Source organism: Myodes glareolus, chromosome 17, assembly GCF_982192425.1.
Source record: "Myodes glareolus chromosome 17, mMyoGla1.1, whole genome shotgun sequence".
NCBI classification, from domain to species: domain Eukaryota; kingdom Metazoa; phylum Chordata; class Mammalia; order Rodentia; family Cricetidae; genus Myodes; species Myodes glareolus.
Window position 1 is genome coordinate 13,730,149 of NC_142042.1, and position 26,583 is coordinate 13,756,731.

Below are 26,583 nucleotides of genomic sequence, written 5' to 3' on the forward strand. Positions count from 1 at the left end.
TCTGGGCCCCCGAGGGGTGTAGTATAATTCCCTTACAGAAGCCCCCTTGCTCTGGTCTTCATTTCTTATTGCATTCCAGTCTAACCCACATAACAAATCTCCAAGTTCTTTGGGGCCAATGCCAGCATCACTCAGCTCTGGGTTGTTGATGAACAGTGCACTGGCAGGGGCCAGAGGACACAAAGAAACACTCATCTTTTTTCACAATAATGAAAAGGAATGAGAAAAAACACCCAATATACATTTATTTCTGTGTTCAGGACCTTGTTTGCACAGAAATTACAAAAACTGCTTTCATACACATTTTTCTTTTTCTTCATATGTATTTTTATTTAAATGTGCCCCCTTGCTGCCTCTCAACATCATGGTTTCTTTTTCTTTATTATTATTTTATATTATTATATACATGCCTAGATATATAATATAACCTGCTTGGCCCATTTAGTGTTACTTACATGTATATGATTTCAGGGCTGACCACTTAATAGCCGATAGCCCCAGGAAACTCATTCTTTTTTTCTTGCTGTTTCTGGCTTTAAGATACAGGGTCTACTCTGCCAATAGCCCAGCAGTCTACAGTCCCAAACCCAGCTTCACATGCTATTCCATTAAATCGTCACAGAATGTCTCTTAGAAGATTTCAGTGTCCTTGTTCTAAGTTAGGGGAATTGAGGCTCAGAGCAAAACTAAACTCAGAAAAATAATCTCTTGCTAACAAGAAAGTTTTAAATGTAGTACAAAGATACATTATGCGGGTGAAAATGAGTCTAATCGGTGGACACAGGCTACAGTAACAGGCTCCGCTCCTCTCCTCCTTCATCATTGGCCATACACTTAACTCGGCTTCTCACCGCATCCTCTCACACTCAAGTGATTCCAAAGCAAGAAACAAAAGCAATATCGTCCTAGTCCTCAATGGGTTTGGATAAAACCTGGTGAGAAAACCAGGTACAAATCCAAGAGAAGCCCCTGGAGAAGAGCAAAGCTGGGCCTGCAGGAGTCACACATGGCAAGACTGGGAGTTTAAATGGGAGCACGGCCATCGATCGGTCCTACCAGATGGGGTTGAACATTTTTAACCTGGAGACCTGGTCGTGTTTAAATTGGCAGTGTGGTTTAATCAGTAATAAAATATAGACTCTTTCAAAAATATATTAAAAATACAATAACAATGACTCGGGGAAGCTGAGAAACACTTAGATGCTCCAGGACAGATAATATGGAAAGATTTCACAGGAAAGGCCATAGGACATTTCAAAAAAAAAAAAAACGTATTTAAAAAATACAATAACAATGACTCAGGGAAGCTGAAAAAAACTCTTAGATCAAACCACACTGCCAATTTAAACACGACCAGGTCTCCAGGTTAAAAATGTCCAACCCCATCTGGTAGGACCGACCGATGGCCGTGCTCCCATCTAAACTCTCAGAAAATATGGAAAGATTTTACGGGAAAGGCCACAGCAAGCCTGGGCTGGCACAGTAGAATACCATCAACAGTTGGAGGCAGAAACATGCCAAAAAGCCATAGTTTCCCTCCCAGTAGCCAGTTTTTCTGGTAGTCTTTGGCACGTTCAGGGACTCTTCATTCCCCCACTTTAGCACTGGAAGACTCACGGTTGAACAAAATAAACTCACGTAAGCAGAGCTTCACTAGCAATGTCTTTTAGCAGCTCCCCACTGTCCACTGTCTTAGAAACGACCATACATGCATTCACCCATGTCACTTAATGACCAAGGAGATTGCATAAGGCAGGTCACCAACTGACATCAGTATTCCTCTCTATCAAATATATGTAAATATTCTGGTCATGATCCAAATTCCTGAGTGGAGCAAACACATAAATACCCTCCTTGTACAGCCACCTCACTTAGCATGTGCAAACATGGTGCCAGGTCTGAAGGTCCTTCTGCTCCTCAGCCTGCATCTCTTGCAGGAGGCAAAGAGCTCCATGGTCCATCTCAACAACAATGGGTACGAGGGAGTGGTCGTTGCAATTAACCCCAGTGTGCCAGAAGATGAAAGACTCATCCAAAGCATAAAGGTAAGAAGGGTTTTATTAGCTGCATATTTGCATGTCAGTAATTCTTTTTCCCCAGGCCGCTTTGACTGTGTTTATCTTGTCTGCAATATTACCTACAGTCAAGATGAGCATCTGCTTAGCTTTATATTTTATTATACATTAAAATCAGTGTCCAAGCTCTAAGTAAATCATTAACTAATTAAGGTAATCGATTTAGAGCAAGTAGAGACATGCTCTCATACTTTATCTTATTGCTGTTGCTTTGACAAACTCTATACAGCAAATATACTCATAAACCCCAGCAGTTGCTGTCTTATTAGAAAACCTAAACTCTTTACCTATCTTACCTTAAAGAAAACCTTAGACATGTTTGAAGTTGGTTAGTTCTTAAATGCATTTGTATAATAAAATCATTTGTGGAATAATGTACTTTGTTCTGAGATCCTCTCAAAATCTCCATGGTGCTTAGGAACACAGGGTTTTTGTCCTCTATCAATGGAACGATTGGCTTTTAGGATCATAGCAAGCAGACAGCTGAAACAAGTCAGTCTTGTTTATCTTTATCATTCGCACTCGGGCAATCCTAGAATGGAAGGGCTGAGACCAGCTCCCAGCCCCTACCCAGGTTCCTCTGAGAAAAACTTCCCGGGGGTGGAGGGAAGAGTATACGTCACACACGCAGGGGGCAATGCTCTTCATTCCGTGTGCTCTTTATTATTCCGATACAAATTCCCAAGCAGACATCTATCCATTCATTAACAACTTGTTAGTAATAATAAAAAAAAAACTACAAGGCAAATTCTCAGGGACACGGGCATTCTTTGAAGATAATGATAAAAGGCACAGTAGCAAAACTTACCAGCTAAGCTGCAGTCTATAGCAGCTGCATCGGTAAAGGTTTCCTTACCTCCTTAAAAGGGCGTGGGGGGGTGCTGCTACAGGTTACAAAAGGAGGAAACTAAACCATTAAGAGATCTAAGAAAAGGGCAAAGAATACATGCATTACTTTACGTTTCTTAAGTGTAACTAATAGTGTAGGCTAATACTTTGTGGCCCTGAAAACAGAGGTGGGGGAGCAGAAAATCACAGAAATGCCGCTTCTCCACGGGGTGAGGGTAGTGTGGGGAATCTGCTTCCAGCTGACCCAGGTACAGTACGTAACCATGCAACCTGAGTAAAGAAGGGGAAGCAAGCAGCGCTGATCTGTATCCGCAGTTTCACCAAAAGCTGGCTGCATAAAAAGGGAACCTTTCAGATTTAAGAATTCGTTCTCTGCCCTTCAGTCGTTTCAGAACCTAGGGAGCGGACCGACGTAAATTTTCGTTCATGGCTGAAAGACTGGGTAATTGTTTCGTAGATCTGACGGTTGCGGAGCTGGTTTCCACCGTAGAGCTCAGGGTAATAGTGCTAAATTTCTTTCACACTGGGTTAGCTAACCAGCAGGTCAATTATCTGTTATTCACATAAAATCCAGGGCTGAAGGTAACAGTTACTAAACTGAGTTTAGTTAGATCTTGCATCGGAAGTTGGCGTGTAAGTTGTAAACAAAGCATGGGTTGCTATTTTGAGTTAGAGCAGAGGGGTCGCTATTAATCTCTTGAAGGACTATGATATAACATGGATAGACACCTGCAATGCCACCCTAATTCATCATAAATCTTTGAAGGACTTAGATCTAGGAAGGCCAGATGCCTGAAACACTCTGTGAATGTTCCGCCTGTGATCTCTCCACAAGGACTTCATCTGGCCAATTTGCCTTGTCAATCAGTCTATGGTACAAAGACTGGACTATGGGAGCTTGTTTTATATACAAGAAATATAGTGTAGGAAGAAGTCATCCTTCTATCAGTACACAGAGAAACAGTACCCAGAAATTGAGGAATACACTGCCGGGATTTGTGGGACAAGTCCCAAGCGGTTTATAAAGAGAAACCGTGGGATAACGGGAGAATCACAAATAGAAACAGCCAGTTATTTATAGACAGTATTTTTTTTTATGAACTTGCTTAAGAACTTAACCTCCATCAGAAAATTTATTTCTCTGGTGTGTAGCCTTAGAAACACACCAGCTGTCGTTATTGCATATCTTCATGGACTCCATCACTAGAATGATGCAGTAGGTTTATATTCTGATGGATGTGTAGAAATATATATATATATATATATATATATATATATATATGTAACTATGATAGTTAACAAGGAGGTCATGAATTTGGTAGGGAGAGTGGAGGTTATGGGGAAAGTTGGAAGGGGTGGTAAGGATGGGTGTGGTGTAGATTCATATTTATACATGAAGTTTTCAAAAGATATGTTTTTATAATCTAGTCTTATATGTATAAACTCTACTCAGTTAATAACTACAAATAAAACAAAAATAATTCTAATAACATCAAATACAAATGTTACCAGACTTTTACCAGTTTTTTTAAACAACCCAATTGTAAGAAAATTGATTAAATAAACAACTTGCCTACAGACTTCTGCTCATAATGACCTTTATACCACACCCAGAGACTTCATTCCCCAGCCCCATCCTAACGCTAGCTGGAGGGATGGGCAAGTGAGAATCAGAGTTGACTTTGGGCACATGGGAATGAATTCATAGACTGGAGAGATTCAGGGAAATGTATTCTACTCTTTCAGTTACTCCGTGCAAATATATTTGAGGAAGAAGAGGCCCCATCTATTTCTTCTGGTTTAGGTAGAGACATTCTTGCTCATTTTGTTTTGACATTCTTACCACAACAAACTTTTAATTTTGTCAGGAAATGATAACCCAAGCTTCTACTTACCTGTTTGAAGCCAGCAAAGGAAGATTTTATTTCAGGAATGTAAGCATTTTGGTCCCGATGACCTGGAAGTCAAAATCTCAGTACTCAATGCCGAAACGAGAATCATATGACAAAGTAGGTGTCACACCCAGGCTCTAAACTGTTTCTTACGCCTTTTCCAAATGAATGCTTATGGGGTTTGATAATTATTGATCATTAAGTTAGTAATTAGTAGAATAACTATTCTTTTGTTGAATGTGTATATGTGTATACATGTGTGTGGACTATGTTTCTGTACATGTCCACATGTTTGTGCATATGTGTGTGTAATGTGTATGCCTGTGTGTGTAGAGTGTGTGCATGTGTGTGTAGCGTATGTGACTGTGTGTGTATATATGTGTGCACACATGCTCATGTAGGAGTCAGAGGACAATACTTAGTGCCTTCCTCTATTTACTTTCAACCTAAAATTTTTTTAAGACAGGATTTGTTACTGAATTTGAGAGTCACCAATTTTGCTAGACCAGCTGGAGAACCATCTCCAGTAATCTGCCTGTCTCTACCACCTCACTACTGTGGTTACAGACATAGGTCACCATACCCATCTTTTAAGCAAGTGTTGGGACTGGAACTCCAGTCCTTGTTCATAAGCAGAAAGCACTTTAACCCACTTAACGCAGCCCTAACTTTGATCAGTTTAAATTTAAGACAGTTCTGGTTTGTAAAGTCTCTTGTTTCTAATGATCTTAAAATCTCACTGGGTTTGTTCTGCATTTTAGGCAGACGTCATAGTTGCTGATCCTTATCTGAAATATGGAGATGAGCCCTACACACTTCATTATAGACAGTGTGGAGACAGAGGACAGTACATACATTTAACTCCAAACTTCCTACTGACTGACAATCTGCTTATGTATGGACCCCGAGGTAGAAATATCTATTCTGTATATATTTATATGTTCTACTAGGGAAAAACAAACCACCACCATTAATGTGGATTTCTAGGACTTTGAGGAAAGCAAACATTAATTAACACCTTTATTTGAAAATATGGCAGCTACATTCCACCTCTTTGTGCATCCAAACTTTTAAATATAATCAGTCACTAATTGTAACTGGCATATTTGAATTTTTGAGCTACTAAAAAGTATAAATTTATAGAGGTTGTAACAATTTCAGTTTTGGAAATCGACAAAATGATGATTGGAAATAAAAGGAAACTGAGTTCAAATATTTTAACTACAGTTTTACAGACGACAATCTTCTCTCTCAGGTAGAGTCTTTGTCCATGAGTGGGCCCATCTCCGGTGGGGAGTATTTGATGAATATAACACAGACCGGCCCTTCTACATGTCCGGAAAGAATGTTCTCGAAGCAACAAGGTATCACAGTGTAGCCTAAACTGATTCTACTCCTTCTTGCCTATGGCTTCATTTCTCTGTACTGGGCAGTGCAAGTGGGCAGGTATTCAGACAGCTCATCACACATTCAAGCCGCACCATTATGTGCCAATATATATCCGACTAATCCTTGTGTCCCCATCTCGGGATATTGATAGGTACTGGGACCTGTCTAGATTCAGGTGGTCTTCCCAGATCAAACCTGATCCATATCAGTCCCGAAGGGATCCGCAGCCTCTCGTTTCCTGAAGAAACAAAAGCAAATCTGCTTCTCCAAAGCATTTTTTATTTCAATTTGACAATTACATTTTTTGCCTTTTTTTTAAGTTAAGGCATTCTTTAAATATCCAGGCTGACTTATCTCGACAGACCCTTTCTCAGTTCCAGCTCTCTCAGCTGTCCTTTGCTTTTCAGCAATCAAAAAATTCAAAATCAACACAATAACACACAGGATCCAGACTCCCTCTGTATTTTCCACCTTTGCATAGCTTTTTTCTGTTATATTGCTTTTAATGTCTCTTTAAATATTTTATTTTATTTTTTAAACTATTCATTTTTTCTATGACTATACCCTTTTTCTTTTCTTAAGCCTACGCACAATCGTTAAACACACTGTGACCTGGTTCAGAGGTTTGTCCCATCTGGACCTCTTCTACTGCATACCTTTTATCCTTTTTTGACCATGTGAGCAAACCTTTAAACTACTAACCTACACAGGATCCTCCGCTTGGCTCTCTTGGCTGATTCCGCCCGCTCCCATCATGAAAGCCAGTCCTAAAACCTGCAACCTGGTTGGAGGTGACCAAGAACTGCCCTCAACTTTCCTAGATCTCTAAAATGCCAGTGCTTGTGCTGTGGCAGGCATTTTCACTTAGTTTTTTGTTCCTACTTAATCTACTGACTGCTCAACAGCTTGCCAAGAAGCAGAAACTCTTAAAGGAGCCATATCCTTTTTTTTCCCAGTTTTCTCAAGCACTATGGAAATCCAAGTGCCACGTTGGCATGCCAATATGCTGTTGGATGTTTTTGCTCTTTGGAGGGGTCCACCACCCAGCTCCCAAGTAAATCACTCATGGAGGCCCATTATTTCTTTTAAATGCCCAGCCTTAGCTTGGCTTGTTTCTTGCCAGCTTTTAACTTAAATTATCTCACCTACCTTTTAGCTTTGGGTTTTTCCTATTCTCTTCCTTATATAAATCTTACTCTTACTCCATGACTTATTGTGTAGCTGGGTGGATGACCCCTGAAGTTCTCTTCCTTCCTCTCTCAATACCAGATCCCTTTCTCTCCCAGATTTCTCCTCTCTACCTGCCAGTCCCACCTATTTCTCTCTCACTATTGACCGTTCATCTCTTTATTAGACCATCGGGTGTTTTAGACAGGCAAAGTATCACAGCTTCATAGAGTTAAACAAATGTAACATAAACAAAGTCACACCTTTACAATAATATTTCCCATTAGTGAGCATCATATGTGAACATTTAAGAGGATTTTAAGCATAATTTTGACTCACCTCACTCTGCCAAAAAAATTTCTTAGTTCATTTAGTATTTACAATGTTACTGTAATATAAGAATTACTATCTTTTTTAACTCAAATAAAAACAATAGGTTTACTGACCATATTAATAAGCAGTGAATGCTTAGGGAATCAGAACTGAACGTGTGGTCCTCAGCAGGGAATATGACTCAGACTATGAAGCATTTGCTTTACAAGCATGAGAAACTAAGACTGATCCCCAGAAGTCACACAAGCATGCTGGCATGGCAGTGCATGTCTGTAGTCCCAGCACTGGGGAGGGAGAGAAAGGAAGACTCCGGGGCTTGCTGGCTGGTCAGTCTAGCCTAACTGGTGAGTTCCAGGCCAAGGAGACTCTGTCTCAAAGGAGGCGAATTTGATGACTGAGGATAACCATTAAGGTTATACTAAGATTATACTCTGTCCTCCACACATACACATACGTACACATACACAATGAGCACATATACCAAGCATACATGTACCTAAAAATTAACAGTAAAGGCTGAAAATACTGACTCCATGTAAACCACGGTAGGGATGGGGAGAGCCCTGTTTCTACTCTTGTCAAAATGGAGTTCTTGGTACATGATGACCAAGAACTGCTGTCACTGAGAGATATTTTAGGGTGTTGACTTGCCTAGGTTTGACTTCTACTACTGAAAAAATGGAGGAATTAAAAAAAATGGGGGCTGAAGAAGTAGACACATGGAAGAGGGTTGACCTGGCACATACAAGCCCTGGACTCAACACCCAGAACCAATACAGTAATCTAATTTTTCTGTCATAGATGCTCCACTGGCATTACTGGCAAAAATGTGGTCCGTGAATGTCAGAGAGGCAGCTGCGTGACAAGAAAGTGCCGACGTGACTCAAAGACAGGGCTCTATGAACCGAAATGTAAATTTATCCCAAACAAATCTCAGACTGTCCCGGAATCCATAATGTTCATGCAAAATCTCAGTTCTGTAAGTACTTCCTATTTATTTTCTCAAAAAAAAATCCTTGGGAAATTAACTGTGGAAGGGTGGAAGAAAATTAACCTTAGGACTGATTCAAGGTCATTTTCTCCAGGCCATGCATGATGTGTCTGTGAATAATCCTGCTCTTTCGAAGTAGCCTGTGCCTTTGCTTCATATGCACAGGGTACCCTTCTCAAGGGAACCTCATGATGCCACCATTGAGTGCCTCTCTCTTCGCTTCTGTCTGTTGATTTGTATCTAGAGTAACAACCTGTTTTTAATTCTTCCCTGGATGCTATCCATGTTACTTTTTAATCCACAGTGGAGCATTCAACATTCTAAAATTTCCATTTTCTTATCGCTAAAGCTTTTAAATGTTTACAAAGTGTTGCTATTATATAATCTGCAGGATCGTCTCTGCAGAATAGATGCCATAGCAACAAGGTCACTGAGCTACTGCTCGACCTAGAACTGTTCAGCCTGATGAGTGACAAGGTGTTTGGGAGTCAGACGGTCTCAGTACAGAAACCATTCTTCCGCTGTCATTGAGGGAAAACTGATAAATCAGAGATTTATTTCTCTCATCTATTTTTAAGATTTGTTTTTAATTGTGTGTCTGTGTGCCTGCGTATCTGTGTAGGTGTGTACAAGGTGTGTGTGGTTGCTGGAGCCTGCAGAGGCCATAGTCATCCGGGTCCTTGGTGCTGGAGTTACAGACAGTTGTGAGCCACCACATGGGTGCAGGTCCTCTACAAGAGCAGCGCATGCTCTTTATGCTGGGCCATCTCTTTAACCCCTTGTTCTCTCATCTTTAAGTGGAAACTAAAATATACAGGCTGCATTGTTACTGTTGTTGGTTTATAAGGGCCCATATAAACAATGTCTTAACAGTGCTTGACACAAACTAGATACAAACAGATTTTTAATTATAAAATTCATAATATAATTGGAAAATAACTACTTGGCTCTTTCTCAGGATTAGCCCATCTTTCGCTTTCCTGGTTTTTGATTGATAAAAGTAACTAATTTTAATAGACACATAATAAATAAATTAAAGTGTGATATCCCAATAGAGGTATACAATATGTAACAGTCATCTAGAACTAACTGTCACACTCACCACCTCAAACAGAAAGTTTTGTGTTGCAAATGTTCAAAATCCTCATATCTATTTACCCTGAAACTCAGAATTATGGTAACTGTGATCACCCACTGGGTACACTGCCGTCGTGTAAACACTGAAATCCACTCCTGCTCTCTAGGTAAAATTTTACACCTAGTAACCATCGTCTCCCCTTCCCACTCCGCTGCACAGCTGCAGTGAACTCATTCTAGATTCTACTTCTATTAGATCAACTTTTCTTAGACGAGGAAAATACTTGTCTTGCTGTGCCTTGTTTATTTCAGTTAGCACAGTGTCCCCAAGGATCATCAATGTGTGACAAATAATAGTGCTTCATTCATTTTGTGGTATAATGTTCCATTGTGGATATATGCAACATTTTATTAATCTAGTTATCCATTGACTAGATTACCTTGTCACTTACCTTGACTGTATGTCTGCATTTTGAGCAACACAGCCAACATGGCCATGCAACAAGAAGGTAACATACTGATTTCCTTACAGTGATTCCTATATATACCCAGTTATGGGATTTCTGGGTCTTCTAGTATTTCTATTTTAGGTTTTGGAGGAACGTCTATAGTTTGCCCTAAAAATGACTAAATTAATTCATATACCTAACCAAGAATGCAAGTTAATCTTCCCAGTATTCTCTTCAACATTTATTTGGCTTTTTTATTATAGTCATCTAACTAAAGGGAGATGGTTTCTCACTGTGGCTATAATCTGCACTTCTTGACAACAGTGTTGAATTATTTTACATATCTATCATTCATTTGCAGGTCTGTTCTTCTGACTGTCTATTCTTATCATCTGCTGGTTTTCATTCAGATTATTTGTGGACTTTACTGCTCAGTTATTCTCTCAAATAGCATAAATTCTGAATATTAATCTCTTGGAAGATGAGCAGTTTACTTTGTTTTTTTACTGGGAAGACTGTGTATTTACATTTTTTATTTGCTGTGCATCCCAGTGTTAATGGGAATAAAAGTTTCTATACAGATAGAAATATATTTTAAAATATGAGGCTTATGAAGGTATTCAAAACAACAAATCAAAATAATATATCTCCAAAATGCACGATCAGTTCATTAAAAGAAGCAAATTGCTGGCAACAAATATTTACAAGGGAGAGGTTTACAAAGCTCTATAGTTTCTAATAAAGTTAAAAAGTCTTATGAAGCCTAGGAAACAATGAAAATCCAAGTAGAAATTCAGTCTTGAAATTTTCTTCTAAAAATGTTTAAAATGTATTTATTTTACATGCACAGGTGTTTCCCTCTCTCCACATACGTGCCTGGTGTCCAAGATTCCAGAAGAGGCTGTCAGAGTCCCTGGGACTGTATTACAGATAGTCGTGACCCACCATGTGGGTGCTGGGAATTGCACACAGGTCTTCTGCAAGAGAGCCAATATTATTAACAATATTATTAACCAAACAATCTCTTCAGGCCTCTCTTACGTCCCCATAGACTTCCCAGGTTTAAGAGGATGTGCCTCATGGACGTATTTGCCACACGACTGAGGAACTTCTCAGCTGAAACCGAAACAACAAAAAGATTTAACATCCAAACAGACAAGAAACCGCGTGCCTCAAGAGGATGTTTCGAACACACGCTGCCCGTTCCTCATCATACACCACCAAGGCACTTGACTATCAGGAGGTGTGGTGGTTTGGGTGTAATTGGCTCCCATAAGCTCATAGGGAGTGGCACTATTAGAATGTGTGGCTTTGTTGGAGTAGATATAGCCTAGTTGGAGTAGGTTGGAGGAAGTGTGTCACCACGGAGAGGGGCTTTGAGATCTCATATATGCTCAGGCCACGGCCAGTGTCCCAGATCACTTCCTGCTGCCCTCAGATCAAGATTGTAGAACTCTCAGCTTCTTATCCAGCACCATTTCTGTCTGCAAGCCACCATGTCCCACCATGATGATAGTAGACTAAACCTCTACTGCTATAAGCCAGCCCCAACTAAATGTTTTTCTTTATAAGAGTTGCCATGGTCATGGTGTCTCTTCACAGCAATAGAAACCCTAACTAAGACAGGAGATAACTCCTACTGCCGACCAGGTACATGAATAATAAGGAGATGCCTAAGTGACTAAAATAAACAGTAAAGTTAATCACACAAGACATTGTTTGGAGACAAAATATTATATGTTAGACATGTATCTTATCTGAGATAATAATAACTTCTAATTATCATAGCATAGATTAAATATACTATGTACTCAGAGCATAAACTCAGACCTAGGAGATAAATTATGTAATATTTTGAACAACCTATTATTTCTTTCCTTTAACCTTCATTCTATTTCAAGTCCAGCACTGTGATAAAAGCTAGAAATAAATAAATAAATAAATAACTGTTCAGGATGCATGGCAGCTAACTTCATATCTGGAAAAGAAGGTGATCCCTAACAAGTGAACTTTTTTGAAGAATTCAGTTTAATGAGAGAGATAGAAATACCAGGAAAAGTTTTAATACAAAGTAGGAAGAGATAGAGCTAACGCCGATCCTAGGAAGGGCAGACAATGGCTTCTATCTGTGGCCGTATCATCCTGAAGGGAGCCAGTCTCCTATGATCCGGGGAGCAAAGCATGACCAGGCCTACTTAGTGCTTGAATTGGAAGCAAGGACTTTCCAATGGATGCTTTTTAGACTAGAGTTTGAAGAGATAAGTATAATGTGCCAAAGAATGAAGATGGAGAGGATCACATGCCAAGAAGCAAACCTGACCAAAGCAGAGTGTGTCCAGCTTCGCCTGGCCTCCACTCCAGGCTTGTAAAACGAATGTCCAAACGTCTGACAACAAAGTGATTCTCGTCAGGAGACAAAGCCTGTTCAGGATGCATGGCAGCTAACTTCATATCCAAAAAAGAAGGTGATCCCTTACAAGTGTTTACAATATCCTGCTTAAATTAATGTTTTTCCCCAGGTGGTTGAATTTTGCACAGAAAAAACCCACAATACAGAAGCCCCAAACCTACAAAATAAACTGTGCGACCACAGAAGCACATGGGACATAATCAAGGAGTCTGCTGATTTCCAGAATGCCTCTCCCATGGAAGGAGTAGAAGCACCGCCTCCACCTACATTTTCATTGCTGAAGTCCAAACAGCGAGTAATCTGCTTGGTGCTGGACAAATCTGGAAGTATGAACAAAGTAAGACACTTTTTTACTGGATTCCTTAAATTAAGTATTTAAGTTAAATATTGAACTATAATTTATTCTTAGGTTTAGTTCTAATAAACTAACAAATATTTATGTTCAAATATATATTAATATTCAGATGAATACCTGCCCAATTGTTTTACCTAAATAGGTACCTAGAATAAGTTAAAAACAAATTTTTGTTTTATTGTTTATAGACTATTGGTCGTTTTTACTCCTTAACTTTCAATTCTTACTGGGAAAGAAATAAACGAAAGGAAATCTGTAATTTCACCATTCAATGTAGTATGCATTACTACACTTTTACTGCATTTGCTTCTCCTCCACAAAACTGTTATGGTTTAGGCATTTTATAGTCCAACTTTTATGGAATATACCATAAGCACTCCTCATAAAGAATGATTTCATGAAAAATAATTTGTGTGGTGCAGTGTGGTGTACATCTGTGGGGGTGTGTGTGCGTGCAAGAGAGAGAGAGAGAGTTAGTTGCTGGGAACTGAACCCAGGGCACTTACATGCTAGGCAAAAACTCTAACACTAAATAGTTTGGGGGTTTTGCTTCTTTGCTTTCAAGACACCGTCACACTATGGAGCCATGGGTGGCCTGGTGTTTGTCATAGTTTCATAATTATGTATTTTGAAATTTTTCACCCCACCACCCTGTCTTGTCCCTTCTCTCTCCATCTCAACAAATATCCCTACTACTTTGATGGGTGTTATAGGAATAACTCGCTAGACATAAAAAGCATAGACAATTTATTAGTGGCTACTTGTGAAGAAATATGAACCCCTGTGCCCGCAGCCATTCACTACCCACTACCCATAGCTCCGCATGGGCCCTCCCCCATCCATGCTGAGCTGTATTGTTGGACTCGATCTTGTCAGGTCACCACAGCCACTGATCTCGTCGGTGCAATGGCCATGGCTATCCAGAGGACAGTGTTCACAGCTCTGTCTTTCATGTTCTTTCCACCTCCTCTCCTGCTGTGTTTCCTGGACTGGAGAGGTAGACAGAATATAGATGTCCCACTTAGGGTTGATCACTCACTCACAATTCATTTACCTTCAGCACTTTGACCAGTTATGACGTAAGAATTAACCACTCCCTACTGCAAAAAGGTCAGGGCTATGAGTGACCTAAAAAGTTAAGACTTTGAAGGCAGCACTAACCTATGGGTATAAACATATTTAGAAATCAAAAATGTACATATTTCATAATATGTACACATGGCAAAACTGATAGTAGTTTCCCGCTACAGCCTTTGGCCACCCCAGCCTTGGGCTCATGACCATTTTTGCAGTACAAAGCACAAATTCTCTCTTGTGGAAAGGGCCTCATATCTGATCAAAAACCCACAACAGTCATATGGCACACGGTTTGGCAGGTGAACATTGTAGTGTTCAGGGTCCACCATTGAATAAGACTGTTATTGACTTTTTTCCCCAGGGGCCTATGTATACCTGGCAACATGGAAGTTATCCAACAGAGAAGATGCTTCTTGCCTATCTCCAGTTTAATTTCTCTGTATCCTAAACCAAGGTGTGCTCCCTAGTTCGGGGGTGGGAGGCAGCCAAAAACAATGATAATGGCTTATATTGTTTGGGCCTTTGGAACCTCCTTGGTCATAAACTCATAAGGGGTATCCCACACATGGCACTGGACTCTTTAATAACCTAGGCCTTCTAGGAGCAGCGATATCCCGTCAAGAGCACAGACATGATTTTTAGAGGTTTTATCATGTGAACAGTGTTCCATGATCTACGCAATTAACTCCTTACTAATGGACATTTTGGAGATCCTCATTGTGCTGCTCTTTAAAAATACAAGCCATTGGGCTGGAGAGATGGCTCGGTGGTTAAGAGCACTGCTTGTTCTCCTAGAGGACCCGAGTTCAAGTCCCAGCAGCCGCATCACAGCTCACAGCTGTCTGTAGCTCCAAGATCTGACAGCCTTACAAGACGTATATGTACACCAATGCACATAAAAGTAAAAATAAATAAGTTATTAAAAATATATGTTTATAAAAAAATATATGCCATTGACCAAAATATATATGCATATATATAAAAAATATTTGCATGTTCTCATGCACTTTTTAAAAATCATTTTCTCAAGTGAAACTTCCAAACAGATAACTATTTTAAAACGACATAGACTTCGAAGGCGTTCACAGCCCAAAACTGGTGTTTAAACATTTCAAACCGTTTAATAATATGAAAGAGGTAAAGTTTTTTAAAAGCTCACTAATTATTACCAGGTTCTGTCAAGATTTAAAGAGACTCTGTGGTTGTTCATACATCTTTTTCTTACAGGATAACCGTCTTATTCGGATGAATCAAGCGGCAGAACTTTATTTGACTCAAATTGTTGAAAAGAAATCAATGGTTGGATTAGTCACATTTGACCAAAAGGCCAAAATCCAAAATTATCTAACAAAAATAATTGATAGTAGTGACTATCCAAAGATCACTGCAAATCTCCCACAGCAAGCTTCAAATGGAACTTCAATTTGCAGTGGAATTGAAGCAGGATTTCAGGTAATCTTTTAAATGTAATATAATTTTCTATTTACTTATTGCTTTCCATACTATTCATATAGCTTTGAACACAGGTCATGAACTCAGGGTTCCAGCATTTAATAACATTCTGATCTGAATGAGACAAAGCCTTTCTGGAAGAAAAAAGATGTAGCTTCACCAACTATTAACCACAGCCACAGCCTCTCGGTGTCCGGCTGTGCCACTGATAAAATCTTGAGATGGAGTGGCACTGGGGAGTGGCTGAGGTGAAATCTCCTTGGGCAAATGGTAATCAAAACCTCCCCGAGGATCTTCACATGTCTCTAAATTCTCACAGATGGAGTTTCTAGGCCAGGAAGATAATGCCATTGAATGGACAGGAAGAAATCAATGACAGCTTTACTGTATGGATAAAAGTCATAACATACTAATTTAAATAACATTTAAAAATCCAGAGATAGAGAACGGCAGCTCCACACGCAACATGCAATGAACACGGGTAGATATAGACGAAATCATGACGGTGAACTTAACAACGAGGAGTTCCTTTTGACCAGTGTCCTCAGGGGTCATGGCATTGGGATAGTTCTCTTCCCCAAGTTAGCCTCCACGCCAGTGTGTTTGCGGTCATATTTGGAGTCGCTGAAACAGAAGACCATTTCCTCCCCTCATCCTCCACTCGTGAAAGTCCTCACTGCTGCTCTGTGCAGACCATTGGTTCACAGTCTCTCTCAACTTCCTTGGTGGCTCCCGTTTGTCAAAAACCAGACCGGCTTTAGAAACCTGAGATGCTCACTCTACTGTGAATTATCTAAAAGATATTGGGAAAGTAACTCAATATTGAAAATCGGTTGCCTGCACCCAGATCATATGGGTATTAATAGTGCTTGCCTCATTTAAGTGTGACAAATATGTAAGCTATATAAATGTTTACAAAGTTTTGCTATTATGAAAATAATTATGATGTCTATTCGGTTTTAAAATATGAGTACTGTATATTACAAATATACTAAAATTCATGTATAAATTGGGGTGTGTGTGTGTTTCCCTTAGTAAATTTTATTGTACTTTATATTTTGGTCACAAAGTTTATTGCTGAACAGATGATGGAAAATTACATTCAATATTATTAACAACTTTTACTTAACAAAATCTTATCAATACATAAGTGTATCGCTTTCAGAATCATTGAAAAGTAGCTATGCGTTGACTGTATACTACATTACTGTCTGTGATAAATGCTTTAGGTGCAGGATCTTATATTCTTTGAGGAGTTGGGAATACTCTATGATCATTCTTCAGAAAAAAAAGCTGAACTTTAGAGTAAAAAAATCTCTCTCAAGATCATAAGACAATTGCCAAATCTAGGATTCAGAACCTGATCTCTAGAATTTATAAATTTGATGTAGTGTGTGTGTATGAGTGTGTGTGTGTGTGTGTGTGTGTGTGTGTGTGTGGTATTTGAGCAAGTCTCAGGAGCGACAAAACATAATAGTTCATATTTTAAAACAAGAAATTAAAAAATGTTCTCAAGATACCTAAGACCAAGGTCTCTAAAACCACCTAGACTCTTAGCTAATACTCTTGGTAGCATAAGTCAGAAAAATATGATTGAAAATTTATCAACTTCTTCCTTCATGATAAGCCAAAATTGCTTGGTTTTGTTTCAGCTTTGGAAAATCATAAATTTTTTTAGTAGTGACCAGATAGAACACATTAGAAAGTCACATAACAAATAATTCAGTCTCGCTCACCCACCTCTGGTTATGATTTTGCAAATGCTATTCGTCTGGGAGTCTCGTATCCTCATCAAGTGCTCGGGGGATGATAGCAGCCCATATTCAACAGGTAGCTAGTATACGCCAGCAGCTATTATTGGTTTGTTCTTCCTCACTGAGTAGCCAAAATGTATACATCTAGAGGATTAAAAGTGCTGAGAAGTCTAGCGTTCTACTCATTGCCTTGTATCAATTCAGCTTAGAAAGAGAATATAAAAAACATGTGTGTCCTCAAATTACTCAGAAATGACAATCTGTAATTAACACACCGGTTTTCACAGGTAATCACCTCCAGTAGGCAAAGTACTTCCGGTTCTGAGATCATATTGCTAACAGACGGAGAAGATGATAAAATAAGTTCCTGCTTTGGGGCGGTCAAACACAGTGGTGCCGTCATCCACACCATCGCTGTGGGCTCTAAAGCTGAGAAGGAACTGGAGACTCTGTCAACCATGACAGGTACAACTTCGAAGCTGACTTTGGACAGATGTTCCTAAACTGGGAAGCTGTTAACAATTCCCCCTTTTAAAGCTAATTTCTGTCTCTTCCTTGACCTTCGAGTTACGTTCTTTCCTCTTCCTCCACATCTTCACACAATGACTTCTTCAATTATTCAGTACCTGCTGTTTTCATTCACTCTTCCTCATCCATTCACTCTCACTCATCCATTTTCTCCTCATCTCCCTAAACAGAAGCGTCTGTCTCTATGGTTACTCAAATACAAGTCCAAAATGTTTGCTCAATTCCAAAGTACCATTCAACCCCACAGTAAAGATTTAGACATGTCCTATTTCAGGTGAGGAAGAGGGAAACTGCAGGCTATAAACGATTTTCTCAAGACAACAGTTAAAACCCGGAGCAGGACTTCCCATCGCTCTGCCCAGCTCCCACCATCTCACAAAATCTGAGTCTGGAATATTTCTGTATTTTTCCCTTTCTATCCAGTTTTCCTGTCACAGCTTACCCCAGCACTCACAATTCCCTGCCCGGGTTATTTCAAGAATCTCCCAGTTCGCCTTTGCAGCATTTACTGGTTTAGTTGCTATGCACGGATTGGTGTGTTTCTGGCAGGAGCCAGTCTAATTCTCGCCCTTTGTGATCTATTCTTTCCTAACTCTTCACACCCAAGAAATCTTTTTTCACTAACATCATTTATTTTCTGCATTTTGCCTATGTTTAATGTGTTATAAACTGTTATCCTCAAGCCGGGCGGTGGTGGCCTGTAATCCCAGCACTCAGGAGGCAGAAGCAGGTGAATCTCTGAGTTTGAAGCCAGCCTAGTCTACAAGAACTAGTTCCAGGACAGCAGGACAGGCTCCAAAACTACAGAGAAACTACTGTATCAAAAAAAAGTCATCCTCTAATGTCTATGTATGTTTTGATTCAACTAAGAAATAAGCATCTGGTTCTTATGAGCAACCTCAAGTCTCACCTTCTATAAAACCACTGGGTACTTAGGTCAATTTAACTATTGCACTTACGTTTGATGATTAGTTCACATAATAAGAAATTTGCCTGATTCTTACATTTTCAATTTATCTTTATCTTACATATTTTGTGTAAGATTGTGGTTAATATGAGTTTACAGTAACTTCAGAGATCTGCTGAAAGTCCATGAGATTCTGAAATCTCATCTTTTGTACAGTGTTTAATTCACATGGGCTGGTGGGAAAGCTCAGTGAGTAAGGGTGCTTACCTCCAAACGCAGCTCATCTCCTGGACCAACCAACACGGTGGAGGGAAGAGAAGCCACTCCAACAAGTCTTATGACTTCCATGCATGCACGCGAAAGGGCCCACACACACTAAATAAATGTCATTTTAATTTGATAATAAAAAGGAAATTGAGTGGGTTTTAAAGTATATGGGGATGGCACATTTGATTTTCCTATGTAAACTCCCCTTTAGGAGGACTGCGGTTTTATGCCAACAAAGACCTAACGTCCCTGATGGATGCTTTCAGTGGGATTTCGTCCAGCAGTGGCAGCGCCTCTCAGCGGGCTCTGCAGGTCAGCGCTTTGTAAAAATACTTTGGTTGTAGCATTTCTACTATGCTGCTGTTACACGTTCTTTTTCTAATAAATCATTCTTTTGCCATAAAAATATTTCCATTGTGAAAAACGCCATTCGTGAATCTTCTTTTATGTGACATAAACACCTTTTCACTTGCATTCTTCTAGTCTTTGTTTTGTGGTGGCGGGGTGGGGTGGAATATTTGTTTAACCAGGCAAAGATGTGTTGCGACTGTTCACGCCACACTTGTCAACTACATAAAGATGCACTGCGTTTGCGCTGATTAAATAAAATTAACCTCGGTTCAGAGAGGCAAGTTAGCAACTGGTTGACAGGAAGTAGCAGGGAGGAGCTTAGTGAGCAGGGAGGTAGCTGGGGGGTCTTCACCGTAGCCTTTGAATCTCAAGTTTTATTAGAACCATACATATAGATTTAGTTAGAACTAAATTCAGCGGCAGAAACAGAGCCATTGTCTGAAGGAACAGAACTGTTTCCAGGCTACAGTCTTAGTGTGTTGGGTCACTACAGCTACTGTAATGGGGGGAGGGGGAGGAAAGGGAGAAGGAGGGAGAGAGGAAGAGAGAAATTTGGAAAGTGTTTTAATTCTGTGTCATTGTAATTGAACCTTAAATATGGATTTTAAATTACCATGAACTACCTAAATATTAAAGTCCCATTACTTAAAATAACAAATGGTTTTCTGTGTTTGCGTTTTGTCTCTCTCACAGTTGGAGAGCATAGCCTTGCCTGTCCCAGCGAGGCAGCAAATAAAGGGCTCAGTGCTGATGGACAGCACCGTGGGCAGCGACACCTTCTTTGTTGTCACCTGGACAGCACAAAAGCCAGAAATTGTTCTTCAAGATCCGAAAGGGAAAACGTACAGAGGCTCGGATTTCAAAGACGATACGCTGAATATGCGCTCTGCTTGACTCCAAATACCAGGCATCGCAGAAGTAAGTCTGTTCTTTTCCCTGCGCTTCATTAACCCGTCCTTGTGTTAAGAAATAGACATGTTACGTTGTCGGTACTAAAACAAAGGCAGTAGTACTTTTCACTAAAAATTCAGTATACTACCTAAGCATTCAAATCTATATTACCCATTCTTTTTTAACAATCATATTAAAATTGTCAGATACGTGCTTAGCATGAAGCCTGGGTTCCATTGCCGGTACCCTCCAATTTTTTTATTTTGTTCAAATTTCCAAATAATCGTACATCCCAAGTAGCAGGAAATTATTAGCAAAGCTCTTAAAGAAATTTTTTTTTCCAGACAGGTACGTGGACTTACAGCCTCTTAAATAATAATGTCATATCTCAGTCGCTAACGGTGACAGTGACCACTCGAGCAAGAAGCCCTACCACGCCCCCAATAAGCGCGACTGCTCACATGAGTCAAGACACAGCGCGGTACCCTAGCCCGATGATTGTTTACACCCGAGTCAGCCAAGGGTTCTTGCCTGTCCTGGGAGCCAATGTCACGGCCTTTATAGAAGATGAGGATGGACATCAAGTCACACTGGAGCTCTGGGACAACGGGGCAGGTAATGGAAGGTGCATCGACACCACTGGATTTAAATTCTCCTATAGGATTCTATAACTTCAGAGTCAATACTTTTTCTGGTGTACTTACAAATCTATTTGAGTAACGATGTCTTTAAAACATTTTACTTGGTTATGTTAAAAGAAGCTTAGATGTTTATTTCGGTTAAAGTCCATTATCAATTTCATGTTGCCTGTGGAAATTAAAAGTATAATTTTTCCATTTTCACTAATGTTAGTGCTTTGTGTAAGCTCTCTCCATCTACTTACATCTTCTTTATCTTGGTAAGCTTCCTTTATAAGAGTTTACATACTTACAGCTTTGCATACACGCATATTCCATACTTTAACCATATTCACCCTTCAATACCATCTTTTACTCTCTTACTTCTCCCAGTAGTGCCCTTCATTATCCTGGTCTCACATCTACTTTCAGATATACACAATTTTATTTATCTACATAAAATCCAGTATCACATAAAATCCAGCACTCAGGAGGCAGAAGCAAGTGGATCTCTGTGAGTTTGAGGCCAGCCTGGTCTACAAGAGCTAATTCCAGGACAGGCGCCAAAGCTACAGAGAAACCCTGTCTTGAAAAAAAAAAATCCAGTGCCTACAAATTAGAGAAAATATGAAGTTTTGTCTACATCTGGTTTATGTTGCTCCACATGGCGATCTCAGCTGGGATCCACGTTCCTGCAGATGGCACAGCTTCATCCTTCTCTACTGCATGGCCCTCTATTGTGCACGTGTACCACATTTTCTCTATCCGTTCATCCTCTGGCAGCCGCCTGGACTGACTGTGCGGTTTGGCTATGATGAATAGTGCTGCAATAAACATAGACACTCTCTGGGGTTCTTTGGGTGTATACCTAGGAGTGATATGGAGGGATCGTACAGTCGTGCTATTTTCAGTCTTCGAGAAACTTTCATACTGATTTCCATGGGGACTCAACTAATCTACAACTCAAAAGTGTTATAGAAGGGTTTTCTCTGCTCCCTTCACATGCATGCACGCACGTGCAAGTGCACACACACATGCACACACACACACACACACACATGTTTTGTAAGGATATTTTTAATCATTTGTTTTCTTAATAATAAACATTCTGACCTGGATGATAGGAGAAGGGGAAAATGGAATCTCGGAGTATTTTTGATTTGCATTTCCTAATAATTAAGGTACTGGACACTCTTCATATGTCAATGACCCTTCTCAATGGCTGTTGGCACTTCATCTCTGAAAACTGTATGCTCTTTGTCAGCCCGTCTATTGAGCTGTCTGTTTTGGTACTTTTCTGAGTTATTTACACATTCTATCCTGTCAGACTAAAACTACCAAAGACTTTCTTCCACATGGCGCTCTTCATTTGGTTGTTTGCCATACGGAAATTTTTTTAGTTCCACGTTTCATTTGTCAGTTCTTGGTTTTATTACCAAGTTATTGGTGCCCTTCAAGAAAATCCTTTTGCCTATGCCTATATCCTGAAGTGATCTCCTCCAACAGGTTGATAGTTTCAGATCTTACACCAAGGTGTTTGATCTACCCAGAATTTATTTCAGACAAGACAAAAAAAAATAGGGTTCCCATTTTATTCTTCTGAATTTGTCCCGTCTCCGGTACTCTTTGTTGAAGAGGCTATCTTTCTTCAATATGTGTGTTTGGCATCCTTGACAAAAATCACATGGTTCAGTGTGTGGGTTTAATGCTGTCCTCTCTGCCGTTCCACTGCTCTGTGTGTATCTCTCATGGCATCACCATGCTGCTTCGTTACCGTGGTCCTGCACTAGGACTAACCAGACATGGTGATATCACCAGCATTGTTCATTTTATTTTGGATTGATTTGGCTATTCTGGGTCTTCTGTGTTCCCATGTGGATTTTATAGTTAATTTTTTTTTGTATTCATGTAAAGAATGTCACTGGGCTTTTTATTGGACTTGTACCAAGCTGTTGATTGCTGCTGGCTATGCAGCCATTTTCATAGTATTAATTCTACTGCTGGGTAAGCATGGAAGGTTTTTCCACCTTGAGGTGTCTTGTTTCAATTTCCTTCTTCAGTGTTTTATTCCTGGGTATTTTTAAAGGTGTTAGAAATAGCATTGTTTTCCGGATTTCTTTCCCAGCATGTTCAGTGTTGACATAAGGGGGAGCTACTGGCCTTTCAGTCAGTAGTGATTGTAGCTCAGACAAGCCTCAGTGGCCACCATGCTGGCATTGCACAGAACTTGGCTGCTGATTTTTTTTTTTTTTTAATGTTGGCGTTGTATCCTGCTCCTTTGCTAAATGTCTTTTTCGGTCCTCAGAGTTTTCTGAACAAGTTTTTATTGTGAAATAAAACTAAGCGCAAATGTTAATCGAATGCCTCTAAAATAACCGAGTTATATTTTCTAAAGTAACAGAGTTAGAACGTAGTCAAGCCAGACTTTGAATCAAAATACTATGCTCTAGGTCTAACTATCCTACACTCACTGATAAGCTCACACCAGCAACGCCTGTGAAAAGTGTCGGGTTTCGTTTTAACTTACTGCGTGGCTGATTATTGTGCTTCGTTGCCAAGGTGCTGATACCGTTCAAAATGATGGCATCTACACGAGATATTTTACAGATTATCATGGAAATGGTAGATACAGCTTGAAAGTGAATGTCCAGGCAAGAAGAAACACAGCCAGACTAAGTTTAAGACAGCAGAGCAAGTCTTTCTACATGCCTGGCTATATCGAAGACGGTAAGTCGCGCTAAAACAGAAATGTGCTACCTGCTTCAGGAAATTACATAAAGCAAACACTGAAAGGGATGTGAAAAACCTAAGTATATAATTATCTTTGGGATTCAAAATCATATTCAGTCGGTGGACTCAGCATAAACCAATTTTCCACATACTTTGTTAACATCTTCCTCAGTTTGTTTCATTTACAAAATACATTTCCCAAGCTCATGAAACAAGCCCGGTGCTAAATACTAGCGCTGTGGAGCCGGATGAATCCTTGTCATCAGAGAACTCGTGCAAAAGTAGTGGGTTAGGATAGGTTAAAAGTCAGTTTTATCATAGCACATTTCAAAGTGGTAGATATGAAAATAAGCTTTTCTCTCACTTTTCAATGGCTAGTGTCAGTCTACATGAGCCCTGAACAACTGTGAGATCAGCATGAGATAAAGAACAGACAATATGAGAAATACAGACATCTGGGGTATTTTTTGTAGGCAAAATTATAATGAATCCACCCAGACCTGAAATCCGAGAAGCAGACGCTCCAGTGGAAGACTTCAGCAGAGTAGCCTCCGGAGGGTCGTTTACCGTGTCTGGAGCGCCTCCTGGTGGTAGCCCCGCTAATGTGTTCCCACCCAGTAAAGTCACAGATCTGGAGGCCCAGTTTGAAGGAGATCACATCCACCTTACCTGGACGGCCCCTGGCAAGAGCCTCGACAAAGGAAAAGGTGAGCATGGTGCTGAGTTTTACAGTATTGAGTATGTAAGAAATTAAATTATTGACAGTGTTACATTTTTGTATAGATACTTACAAAACATGTTGCCAGGAGTTCTTTGTTCCACGGGGTTTGTAAGGGGTGCGTACTTACACAGCAGATAAAAGTAATATGCATAAGTGTTGTTTATTTAAAAATAAAAATAAGGTATTCTGAATGGAATCTCATTGGTATTCTTTCCCAAAGTTTTTCCAGTGTCTCATTTATGAGTAGTATTTATGGGGTCTCTACTATAGGTTTCATTTATTTTTAATGTAAAAACTGAAATTTTTTGGAATCAGCCAACTTAAAATTGTTATTAAAAAATTATGTATTTTTATTTTAAAATTATAAAATCTGTGTTTAAGATTATGTGCTCCCCCCAATCTCCTATAAAGATGGCTCAGGAATCAAGAGTATGGTTGTTTATCCAGAGGACTCAGATCCAATTCCCAGTACCCACAAAGCAGGCCCAACATCTGTCACTCCAGCCCCAGGGAACTCTATTCTGCCCTTCTTCACGGCAGATGAGCACATGAGGTGCAGACATGCATGCAGGCAAAACACCCATGCACATAATAAACTACAAAAAAAATTTAAAAAAAATAGAGGAGAGGAATAAACTTAAGGTTGCCGGTCGAGGTCGGACCGGGTCCCGAGCACACGTGTCATTAGTGCTCACAGCTTCTGCGCCCTTTGACGCACCCTCAGCTGCTCTCCGCTTGTCTTTCACTGGGTGCCCCACCCCCACCCCATTACTCCTTCTTTCAATGTAATAAAAAGTCACAAGAGATACTTACGGTCTTCAGTGCACAGGAGCATTGTGTGTCCTTTGTCCTAATTTAAAACTGAGTTCAGCTCTTTCTACGTCTCTCTGAAAAGAAACCTGGGCTCATGGTGGAGAGCTGGTATTAATGAAACTAATTCAGCTTTTTAACGATTTTATGACCGGACATTTTTTAAATAACTGTTCCTATCCTCGTCTCTAAAGTCAGTGAGACGGGACACCCAGACACACTGTTCCTGGGTTCTCCATCACTAAAGCTCGTCGTGCACGGCTGGTAACTCCTATGCAGGCGCAGTGCAGTGCAGAGAGCCGTCCTCCTGACTCTAACCAACACCTGTCTCTGTCTTTTTCTAGCTCGTAGATATGTCATCAGAATGAGTCAGCATTTTCGGGATCTCCAAAAAGATTTTAGCAACGCTACTTTAGTGAATACTGCTGGCCTGATACCTAGAGAGGCTGGCTCAAAAGAAAATTTTGAATTCAAACCAGAAACTTTGAAAACGGGAAAGAGCACCATGTTCTACATCGCGATTCAGGCCGTCAACGACGCCGGTTTCACTTCAGTGAACTCCAACATTGCACAGGCTGTCAAGTTCATTCCTCCAGAGCACAGTGTCTCTGCGCTGGGCTCCAATATTTCTGCCATCCCTCTGACAGTTTGGGGGTTAACTGTGGTTTTTAAATATATTTTAAACTAGAAGATATACTAGAACTAAAATCCAATCTTGTATATACTTGCTAAGAGTTTCTTTAGAATGAGTTTACGAAACCCACTGTCGGCTAAGCAACAGCTGTAAGACAGAAATTAATATTTGAAGTTATTAGAAAAACTCCTAGACTTAACTTACACTAATTCTTTTGCTATATATAAATCAAGACTAACATGCCCTCAATCATTAATCATTCCATTTATTATGGAAATAAGATCTCTGCTCTATTTTCATAGTGTGATTCAAATTCACATTGTATATTAACAAAATGAAATGATGTGTGCATAGATAATAGCAAACAATTTTATATTTGAATTATCTGTAACATAATTGATGAGGAATACTTCCTGTTTACACAACTGAAATAAAAGAACTATGGAAGTACTTTGTAAAGAAAAATGGTCTCAAGTGGTCAGAAAGTCAAATGTCTTTTGTCTTTGGCTGAAGGTGTTTTATCAGTCCTAGGCGCAAAACGATGAGCAAAGAGTTTGTTCATGAATTGTGGGCATCATAATGAAGTTCTGTTTCTGTCCTGGGACCATCATTTGATCTAAGAGTACTACCAAGATATGTACTTAGAACCGGGATTTTTTTTCACTGCTGTAAATTTTGCAGAATTAGATATAGAGTAGACAGTCAATAAATATTTGTTAAATAAGTTTATTCTTTTATACAGATGGGGAAGGAATGGGCATGGCTTGTCTCTTAAAAAGACAGAACAATCATTACACTCTTAAAGACAAACAAATATAGCCTAATCATATAAACAATTCCTATATAATATCATGTGT

At 39.7% G+C, this 26,583-nt stretch overlaps 1 protein-coding gene across 1 annotated transcript; it reads left to right on the top strand.

Annotated features, from left to right (window-relative positions):
• Positions 1 to 1,829: 1,829 nt before the first annotated feature.
• Positions 1,830 to 26,192, top strand: LOC125412852 (calcium-activated chloride channel regulator 3A-1-like). Its single transcript, XM_087897481.1, is given in 14 exon segments — positions 1,830 to 2,045; positions 4,793 to 4,933; positions 5,578 to 5,725; positions 6,072 to 6,180; positions 8,507 to 8,684; positions 12,742 to 12,969; positions 15,292 to 15,516; positions 17,558 to 17,735; positions 19,184 to 19,284; positions 20,017 to 20,241; positions 20,559 to 20,829; positions 23,391 to 23,558; positions 24,035 to 24,268; positions 25,437 to 26,192. Coding segments are annotated over 14 exon segments (2,709 nt in total). The 5' UTR covers positions 1,830 to 1,886; the 3' UTR covers positions 25,781 to 26,192.
• The last annotated feature ends 391 nt before the right edge of the window (positions 26,193 to 26,583 follow it).